This window comes from Fringilla coelebs (genome assembly GCF_963513975.1).
Source record: "Fringilla coelebs genome assembly, chromosome: 21".
Lineage (NCBI taxonomy): Eukaryota > Metazoa > Chordata > Aves > Passeriformes > Fringillidae > Fringilla > Fringilla coelebs.
Genome location: NC_140047.1, coordinates 1,422,308 through 1,431,543, shown reverse-complemented (window position 1 = coordinate 1,431,543; position 9,236 = coordinate 1,422,308). Strand labels below are relative to the sequence as shown.

General features: G+C 58.5%; 2 protein-coding genes across 3 annotated transcripts; both read left to right on the top strand.

Annotated features, from left to right (window-relative positions):
- Window positions 1–396: 396 nt before the first annotated feature.
- On the top strand, window positions 397–2,894 carry LOC311161846 (lipocalin-15-like; the record flags this gene model as incomplete). Of its 2 annotated transcripts, XM_084219778.1 has the most annotated exons (7): window positions 397–519; window positions 1,128–1,267; window positions 1,458–1,522; window positions 1,785–1,898; window positions 2,370–2,471; window positions 2,584–2,605; window positions 2,761–2,894. In XM_084219778.1, the coding sequence occupies exons 1-7, from the start codon at window positions 424–426 to the stop codon at window positions 2,762–2,764; spliced, it is 543 nt and encodes a 180-aa protein (XP_084075904.1). In that variant the 5' UTR covers window positions 397–423. The 2 variants fall into 2 exon arrangements, with proteins under 2 accessions (XP_084075904.1, XP_084075903.1); XM_084219777.1 differs by lacking the exons at window positions 2,370–2,471; window positions 2,584–2,605; window positions 2,761–2,894 and having other exon boundaries at window positions 1,785–2,038.
- A 1,170-nt stretch (window positions 2,895–4,064) lies between these two features.
- Window positions 4,065–7,793, top strand: LOC311161835 (extracellular fatty acid-binding protein-like). The gene is made up of 7 exons (XM_084219746.1): window positions 4,065–4,216; window positions 4,757–4,896; window positions 5,379–5,449; window positions 6,027–6,137; window positions 6,654–6,755; window positions 6,993–7,018; window positions 7,617–7,793. The coding sequence occupies exons 1-6, from the start codon at window positions 4,121–4,123 to the stop codon at window positions 7,016–7,018; spliced, it is 546 nt and encodes a 181-aa protein (XP_084075872.1). The 5' UTR covers window positions 4,065–4,120; the 3' UTR covers window positions 7,617–7,793.
- The last annotated feature ends 1,443 nt before the right edge of the window (window positions 7,794–9,236 follow it).

The following is a 9,236-nucleotide window of genomic DNA, read 5'->3' as shown; positions in this document are numbered from 1 at the left end:
CGGCCGAAGAAGCCACCACCCCTTCTGAGGGCACCAGGCTGTGGCTCAGCCTGCGGTAGAACACCAACACAACCATTCTCTGGCACTGAGGATCCTGAGGCAGGATCCATCCCACCACTGATGGACCCTAGAACCAATGGGAACAGCCAGGAGGGGGCCCCTGGGACACGTCACACTCCTCCCCATACAGAGTGGGCACGGGGCAGCACTTGGTCCTGGCGTGCTCTGGGCTGGGTCTCACACAAGGCTGCATTCATTAGGAACTGGGGGGACAGGGCCAGCGCTGTCACCTAAGCCGGGCACAGGTTATCCCTGCTCTTGTGTAACCTGTTGCATAAAGCTGGCGTGGGCAGGAGTGCTGCCAGCAGTGGGGGCTATAAAGTGGGTACAGCCTCTCCTGCCCACATCCACTCCAGGGTGAGGATGACAGCAGCACTGCCCAGCCTGGTTCTAGCCCTGCTCTGCCTGTTGCAGGCAAGAGCCCAGGTGCCTGTGCAGCCAGACTTGAACACTGAGAAGGTAAGTGCACAGGGTGCTGCCTGGCACATCCTGCCTGGACTGGAGGGGCTAACTGGGGCAGGGGGCCTGTGCTGCACCCCCGGGCACCTGCTAGCCCCATCCCTGAACCAGCCCCAGGACAGCTTCCAAGGCAGCCTGTGCAAAACCAGGTTAGTCCTGGCTGCTGTGTCCAGCGCCAACAACAGCCCTACTGCAAGGACACCAGCACATGGGGCCACGACGTCTGCAAGTATGTGGCACTTTCCCAGGGAACATGGGCCAGGTGCTGCACCTGTACTCTTAGCATGGGGCAGGACAGGGCGTTCTGCATGCAGGAGGTGGCAGCTCCCCATGTTTGCCTAGCTGGTCCCCACAAAGGGTGGCAGGTCTGCCACCACTGGCTGGCAGGTTTCTACAGTGGGCTGTCATGTTCCCCATGGCAGAAGACAGCTCCCCACAGATGGTGGCAGGTCCCTGAAGAGGGTGACAGGTCCCCACAGAGAGTGGCAGGTCCGCTGCAGGTTGGCAAATTTATGCAGTGGGCTTCCAAGTCCCCTATGGAGGAGTAGAGGTCTCCCTGGCAGGTCCCCACAACTTTTCCAAATTCCACCGATGATGTCCTGCTGCAGTTTGCAGGGGAGTGGCATGTCACAGCCATCGCTTCCAACTGCTCCATCTTCCTGAAGATGAAGGATGGGATGAAGTCATCCATGGCCATCGTGAGCTTCACACCAGAAGGGGACCTGGCCATTAAGTTGGTCTGGCCCCTGTAAGTGTCTGTCCTTCTTGCCGTGTTCCCTGTGGGCCAGGAACTCCCTTCTTCCCCACAGCAACTCCCCCACTGCTTTGAGTTGCCCAGTTCTGCCTCAGTGCATCCCCCTGGGCAGGCTGGGCCCATCTAACCCTGCTGCCTTCCCATCTGTCTAGTCACATTTGCCTTTTCAATGTTCCTTTTCCAGGATGGACAAATGCCAAGAGTTTGAGCTGCTCTTCCAGCAGAGCGGGCAGGCGGGGCACTACATGGGTATGTGGAGAGGGGCTTTGGAGTCCCCAAAACATAGGGCATCCCCAGCCCCCATACCTCAGGAGTAGTGGGAGGTGGGCTTGGCTCAGCAAGAGGTTGTGGATGGGTGGGCACCTGGCTCCTCCACATCGAGCAGGGGTTCCTTCCTCATACCCCCTTCAGGCAAATTTGAGGCTTGAGCACTGAGCTGTGGGCCTCAGCAGGGCCCAGGAGGGCTCGGACTGTGTCATGTTACCCAGCCGGTCACCTCTGGGGTCCTTAGGAGCACAAGAGAAGAGGTATCTGCGTGTGATGGAGACAGACTACAGCCACTATGCTGTCCTGCACGAGGTCCAGCACAGCGAGGCAGAGCCCAGCATGGCGCTGCAGCTCCTCAGTACGTTGGGAGTGGGGACCTGGCTCCTGGAAAGGGATGGGGGCACCAGCAGTGGGCAGGGGCTGGGCTCCCCACCACTACCCAGGGCCACCACCAGCAGCACCCCATGTCCATCACCTAGGGAATTAATTTTGGGGTGAATGAAACCTTGCACTAAAGGAATCTCCAGCTGGTTGCAGGTTGAACCAGAGCCCCCTGCAGTGTGCAAGCCCAGCTGCAGCATCCCAAGCCTGCCAGCCACCCCATACCACCCCAAACAAATGGGTCGCTGATCCCAAGGGGCTTGTGACCCTTTGCTGCCAGCCCAGGGCAGCTGTGGGTTGCCTGGTATCCACCCTGCATGTTCATTGCTTCACCTTGGCCCTTTCCTGGGGTCCAGCTGCTGCCCCACAGTACCTGGACCCCCAGTGTGGGGCTGGCTGCTGGGATTCCTTGCACTCACCAGTCCCCACTTGGGGTGTGTGGCTGCAGCAAGGGAGCAGGACGTGAGCCCCCAGCTCCTGCAGAAGTTCATGGAGCTTATCCCCACCATGGGCCTGACCGAGGACATGCTGGCCATCCTGCCCAAGTCAGGTGAGTGGCCCAAGGGCACAGGGTGGCAGCTGCGGCCCCTCTGCATGCGGACTGCGCAGGGGCTCGGGGTGCTGACAATTGCACACTCACCCCTCTCTTTGCTTTCCAACAGATCAATGCACCGGGGACATCAGGTGAGTGTGGCCAGGGAAAGCTGTGACTCCCTTTCAGCATTGCCTGGACTGAGCAAGGACTTGCAGGCCCTGAGGAATCCCTCACTTGCCTCGGGGCTCTGTCAGCTTGGCTTTGCCCTGCTCTGACCAGTTATCTGCCTGTCCTGCCTCTGCAGCTGAAGAACCATGTCCTCCAGACTTAGCGGACGACGGGCTCTGCGCCCCACTCCGTGGTGCTCCTTCCCATCGTCCAGGCTCTGCCAGACCTCCTGCTCCATACCAGGATCACCCTCAACCTCCTAAATAAATAGATGCAGAAGCTACCCCAGAGCTCGGTGCTTTGTTGGCGGGAGCAGAGTGCTGCCGGGGTCCCCAGGCACCCTGAGCCCAACAATCCTGGAGCTGACCCTTCCTGTCAGGCCCCCACAGGTTTTAGGGGGCTCCCTAGATGTGATGTTTGCTGTGCCCAGCATGGGGAGGATGGGGAGCAGAGGATGGGGAAGGTGCAGGGCAGGGAAGAAGGGAGCCAGGGTGGATAGGGGCTGGCACAGCCTAGCTGGGTGGTCAATAGCTCTGGGCAGAGAGGGTTAAGTAGTCACGCTGCCCAGTGCTGCCTGCAGGGATACCCCCAGGAAACCCCAGTCCCTGCTCAGTCCTCTCCCAGGCCACCCAGCTGGGAGTGGGGTGGCACCAGGGCTGCCTATGTCCGGACTGGGACCCGCATGCCTGCCACCCCCCTTGGTCCCCCATCTCACCAAAGCAAGGCCGTGCTGCCATGAGCCCCAAGGGCAGTTTTTATTCGGCTCCAGCTCCTGCACAGTGAAGGCAGCCTCTGCTCCCCCCTCTGCCTCCCTGCCCCGCCGTCCCTCAGTGCCCAGGCAGGTGTTGGGCTGTGACTCCAGGAGCCTGGCAGAGCCAGACCACAGGGGACATCACACTCTGGGAAGGAGGGACACACTCCCACAGCGACATGAATCCCTTCTTCTGCCCGCCCTGCTCAGGGTGCAGCCCGCTCGGCAGACCCTGCGTGCCCCAGCGAAGGTGGGGAGGCTGCCGCAGGCATCGCGGGTCAGGCTGTGCCGGCGAAGAGCTGGTTTGGGCAGGATCCCAGCAGCTGCCCTGGGGCACGTTTCAGCCCGGCCAGAAGAACGGGTCCTTGGTGAGCGGGGCTGCCCCGGGGCCGGTGCCGGGAAGAACCTCCCGCTCCTCCTGGCAGCCCGTTGGAAAACAACCGTTTGCTTTGTTCTTTCACAAGCAGCTAAAAGAACGGGGGAAATCCCAAATTTCAGCAGTGGTGCAACGGTTCCTGTAACTCCTTTTGGGGCTGGCAGGCACAAGCCCCGCTCTGCCCCAGGGGTTTGTTGACCCTTGGCTGCCCTGCGGATCCACCCCTTGCCCAAGCCAAGCCCGAGAGCGTTCCCGTAGGGCTCGGCACGGCTCCAGCGGGGGGGCGGAGGAGGGAGCACGGAGCTATAAACCCGACAGCGCCGGCACCACTCCCCATCCCACGGCTGAAGGCAGAGGAGCTGAGGCGAGATGAGGACCATGAGGCTGAGCCTGGGGATGGTCCTGCTGTGCTTGCTGAGTGTGCAGGCTGGGGACCTGGGAACTGCCGAGCCGCAGGAGGGCAAGGTGATCCTCAGCATCCCGGGAAGGGAAGGGAAGGGAAGGGAAGGGAAGGGAAGGGAAGGGAAGGGAAGGGAAGGGAAGGGAAGGGAAGGGAAGGGAAGGGAAGGGAAGGGAAGGGAAGGGAAGGGAAGGGAAGGGAAGGGAAGGGAAGGGAAGGGAAGGGAAGGGAAGGGAAGGGAAGGGAAGGGAAGGGAAGGGAAGGGAAGGGAAGGGAAGGGAAGGGAAGGGAAGGGAAGGGAAGGGAAGGGAAGGGAAGGGAAGGGAAGGGAAGGGAAGGGAAGAGCTTGTTCTCCAATCACCAGCAGAGCAGGGAGGACTGTAAAGGTGTTTTGGTACTGGGGACAGCTGGGGTCACTACAGCCACCATTTGCTTTGCTGACACACCCAGATGAGGACAGTCACCCAGCTCCTGCATAGGTGTCCCTAAGGGAATTTTGTTGCCTGGACGGGATGTAGGTGTTCCATGGAGGTTGTCCTGGCTTGGTCCCTGAGGAGGAGACACTCTAGACTGCTCCTCTGGACTCAGCCTGCTCTCACTGCCAGATTGCAGGGATATGGTACATCACTGCTATGGCCTCTGACTCCGAGAGCTACCTCCAAAAAAAGGACCAACTGAAGATGGCAATGGCCAACATTGAGGTCCTGGGAAATGGTGACCTGAAGGTCTCCTTTGCAATTCCCACGTAAGTCCCACATCCTTTTCTCCACAGGCTTCACTACCAAACTCCTCCCTGGACCTTCACTGGCGGGTCTCCACCTCAGTGCACTCACCAAAGAGTGGGCAGGGGTTCAGACAGGAACATCAGGGGCTTGGGATAGCTGTGGGCACCCCATCTTTAGGGCAGGCTCAGGACAACACTGGAGAGGACCAGTGCCACCACAGAGGGTGGGACAGGACCCTACAATTACAACTTTCCCAGAAGAACCAGCCTCATCCCAGAAGCTCAGAGCATGAGTGAGGGCATCAGTAATGCCCAGGTGCCAGCACTGTCCCCTGCCAGTCCAGGTACCCATTGTTCCAAGGGTAGTATCTGTCCCCTCCTGCCCTGGCCACACCACAACATCTCTGAACAGCAAGTCTCACATCTGGGATAGCGACCCTTGAACAGGGGAGGGGAGAGGGAGTCACTTCACCTCAGCTGGAGCATCCTTCACTGTTCTGCAGCCCTGAGAGATGTATGAAGTTTGAATCGCTCTACCAGCCAACAGGCAACCAGGATGAATACTACAGCTCTGGTGAGTGGGGGCTCTTGGGGCAGGATAGAGGCATGTCCCACCACCCCTGTCTGAAGCAGCTGCCTGTTCCTGGGGCCATGGCCCTCAGGACTGCCTGCCCCTCCTGCATCCTTGTTGAGACATCTCTCTGTGTCCAGGTGCCAGCTACACCCCAGGGCTGGTGGCCCAGCAGCATGGCAGACCCCCCAATCCCTCCCTCTGGGATAAACACATTGAGACTGAGTTTAAACCCTAGGGAGAAGCAGGTTCCTTCTGCAAAAAGGCTGTGAATGGATGTTCCCAGGGGATGGAGCAGGGGTGGTTTTCCATCATTTCCAGCCCAAGGAACAGTCTGACACTGGCCAACAGCCTGCACTGACCATCCACAGCCCCTTCTGCCCTCGCCTCCCCATCCCTCTGCTCTGCTGTGGTCTGTGGGCCCTCCAGGCTTTTGGAGGAGCCTTAGCAAGAGGGAAAACCAGGATGGGGGGATATCAAGGAAAGACAGGTTTGGTGGGCTTCATGCTCTTTACAGCCCCTTTGCAGAGTGGGGGCTTCCAGGAGGAGGTAATTAATTTTTCTCCACATCCTTTTGCAGACAGAGGCAATAAGACGGTGCGGCTGGTGGATACCGACGGCAGCTCCTACATGGTTGTCTTTGCCACCAGAGAGAAAGAGGGGAAGACCTTGCACATGCTGAGACTTTACAGTGCGTAGCCAGCAGTGGTGAACTGCTCTGAGGGTCCTGCAAGGCCAGGAGCCAGGGGACATTCTGTCTCCACTCCTGCCCTGGGTGAGGTGCAGGAGTGGGGCAGGGACCACCATGTGTTCCCTGTGTGGCAGGGAAGGAGCAGGGGTTTGGGTGGCAGGGGGGGCTGGGGCTCAGGCTCCCAGCACTGTGCTGCAAGTCCATGGCATTGGGTAAGTTTCTTGGTGGAGAAGGGTGGAGAGTGGGGGTCCTGCTGCACAGGCAGAACAGAATCAGTGGGGACAGGAACCAAGAGAGGAGTCACTGCACTGGTGTCAGGACCTCAGGCTCATCTTGTATCCTGGGTGAGGTGTCTCATGTGCCTGGCCACCACTGCTCTCCAGGACCTCCACCAGTGCCTCCAGCCTTCTCCCAGGGACTGCCATCCATCCCACCCTCAGGTGGACACACTCACCAGCTTCCCAGGAGATGCAGAGCCAGGCACAGCCTGGAGCTAACTCATGTCTTTGTCTTTAGGCAGAACCCAGTTGGTGAGACCCAAAATCAAGTTGCTGTTCAAGAGACTTGCCAAGCTGAATGGCTTCACTGACAAGACAATCTGGATTTTGCCCAGGCAGGGTGAGTACTGCCCAGGGCCAATAGAGGGACATGCAGGCAGGGACCAGCTCAGCCCATCAGTACCACCACTTCATGGTCTGAGCTGGCAGGAGGGAGTGCTGGCAGCCAGCGGTGCTCTGGCTGGGCACACTGAGCAAGAAGAAACCCACAAGTTCCTTCTGAGTAGTCTACTTTGGGTGCTAAATGGGACTATTCAGACCACAGTGGCAGACTTAGGCTTTCTCTTTGTTTCCACAGAGGAATGCAGACTTGGTGAACCGTAGGTGAGTTGCCGCCGTGCAAAATGGTGTTTGCAATGTTCTCTCCTGGAAATTCACCTTCTTGGTGCCCCCAAGGCAAGGGCCACCAAGAACTCTTTGAATTCCTCTGGGGTTGAGCTGTTTGAGCTGGTGCTGGAGCTTGTGCACAGGTAGGACCATTCCTTTGGATACTGCTCTACAGCAGTGGCCCCCAGGTAGCAGTACCCAGGGACTCCCAAGGAGCAGTGTCCAGAGACTCCCAGTGGGAAGTGCCTGGCACTGAACGTGGGCACGTGAGCTGAAACCACCAGAGAAATGTCTGCCCAGCCCTTTGAGCAGTGAGGACCAGGACACCAGCTCCTGCCAAAGGGACCCTGGGCTTGTGGGCTGGCAAACCTGGCCAGAGTGGGTTGGTGTCTCACCATGCAAACCATATTTGCTGTTGCCCCCCCAGCGTGTGCTTTCCCACCATACAGTTGTAGGGGTTACTAGAAATCCATTGCTGGAGATGCCTCACCCTACAAATCTGGGGAGAACTGGAGAAGAATGCACCGATCCTAATGGAGAGTCCCACTGGTCTCCTTGCCTCACCCAGACACCGCCTCTCCCACCTGTTTTCCAGAAAGTGCAGACTGGCCTGTGGATGCTCCTGCCAAGCAATGCAAGACCCATGCTTTGAAGCTCCAGGCTCCTGCTCGACCATCCTTCTTCTAAGCTCTGTTGTCAGGACTCTGACAGAGTCCCTGCTCCTTCAGCACACAGTCTCTACTTTTTGCCAAATAAACAGAGACCCTCCCCAGGTCTTGGTGTAGCTGTCTGGGGACAACCTGGGGTGCTGGGCCCTGTGGTCCCTCCTGTTGTTCTCCTGGGGGCTGTGGATGGTGAACAGCCGGGAGTGATCCGAGCTGAGCTTGCCAAAGTGAGGGCAGTTTCAGAGCCACAAGATTTTTCCCACCTGGGTGCCTCCCAGAGGGGCAGGACCAGGCCAGACAGAGGTCAGGCAAAGGGTGCAGTGAGGCTGGGAATCCTGTGGGCAAGAGGGGAGGCATGGAGAAAGGCCACCGAGAGTGAGGCTGGAGTTTGGAGGGCTGCATCCACCTGCACCATCCACCACCTGTCCTCCTCTTGCCCTGCAGAGGTTGCAGCTCTCTGCTCCCTGGGAGCCCCAGGAGCCCATCCAACAGCTCAGGCTGAGCCAAGGCAGGGCAAGATTCAGATTTGGGACCTCTCTGCCCCACTGCAAGCTGTTGTGGAACATGGCTGTCTGAATCCTCTGGAGCCAAACCTGGAGAGATGCCTGTGGCTTCTGGGCACCACACAGAGAAAAACCCCGCTGGAGCTGGAGTGCCAGGGCACACAAGCTGACAGTTCAGTGTTTTCTGGATGTGAATCCCATCCGTGCAGAGCAGGCGATGGGTCCCCATGCAGCCCTCCATAGTCCCTCAGCCCTTGCATCAAGCTTGCATCCGTCTCTGCAGTTCATCCAATGCTCCTTTATCCCCCCACAAATCTGGCCAGATGTCATCATATATCTGAAAAAAAGGAACTTTTCTTCCCTGAATGTTCCTAAGGGCCTCCTGGGTTTAGGCACCTACTTAGCAATGGTGGCATCCTGCAGCAAGGAGCTTCGCTCGCCTCTGCTCTCCCTTTTGCTTGTCATGCTGATTCCATCTTCAGCTGCTTGGCCAGGGGCCGTGGGAACATACCAGGGCTGGTGGGGACCAGCCAGGCTGGTGCAGTGGGGATCAGCCCAGACACCAGAAACTGATGGGAGAGAGCAGAAGGGCGTTGGGGCAAAGGAAGTGCTGGGACAGCCTTTGATGGCTGAGGAGCAGTTTGAGACCGGCAGCTGATAGCTGCTGGTGATGCAAGATCCTCTCCTCTATTTGTGATCCTTATGCTGTTCCAGATCTTAAATCTTTGACAAGCCTCCTTGTCCTCCCAACCTACCCTCTCACCCTTCTCTCCTTCCCCTGTTCAGGCCATGTCCTTGCTGGGGCTGCATGGCCAGACCTGGACCTCCACCTCCCTGAAAAGGTGGGGGTACATCTGAGATTGACATGGAGCCTTGTCCTATTCTCTGACCTTCCAATATCGCCTCATGCTGCCCCCTCTGGCACTCACTGCACATGGATGAGATGTTTTACCTGATACCTGTCAGTCAGCACAGTGACCCCTCTGGGGAACTTTCTTCCCTTTCTCTCAGCCACTCTTTACTGAGTGGATGACCAAGCACTGGGAC

Excerpts from the sequence above, each read along its gene's own strand:
- LOC311161835 (XM_084219746.1), top strand. The coding sequence starts at position 4,121 with ATGAGGACCATGAGGCTGAGCCTGGGGATGGTCCTGCTGTGCTTGCTG. Across the intron at positions 4,897-5,378 it reads GTCTCCTTTGCAATTCCCAC|CCCTGAGAGATGTATGAAGT; the intron begins GTAAGTCCCACA and ends ACTGTTCTGCAG. Across the intron at positions 6,138-6,653 it reads GCACATGCTGAGACTTTACA|GCAGAACCCAGTTGGTGAGA; the intron begins GTGCGTAGCCAG and ends CTTTGTCTTTAG.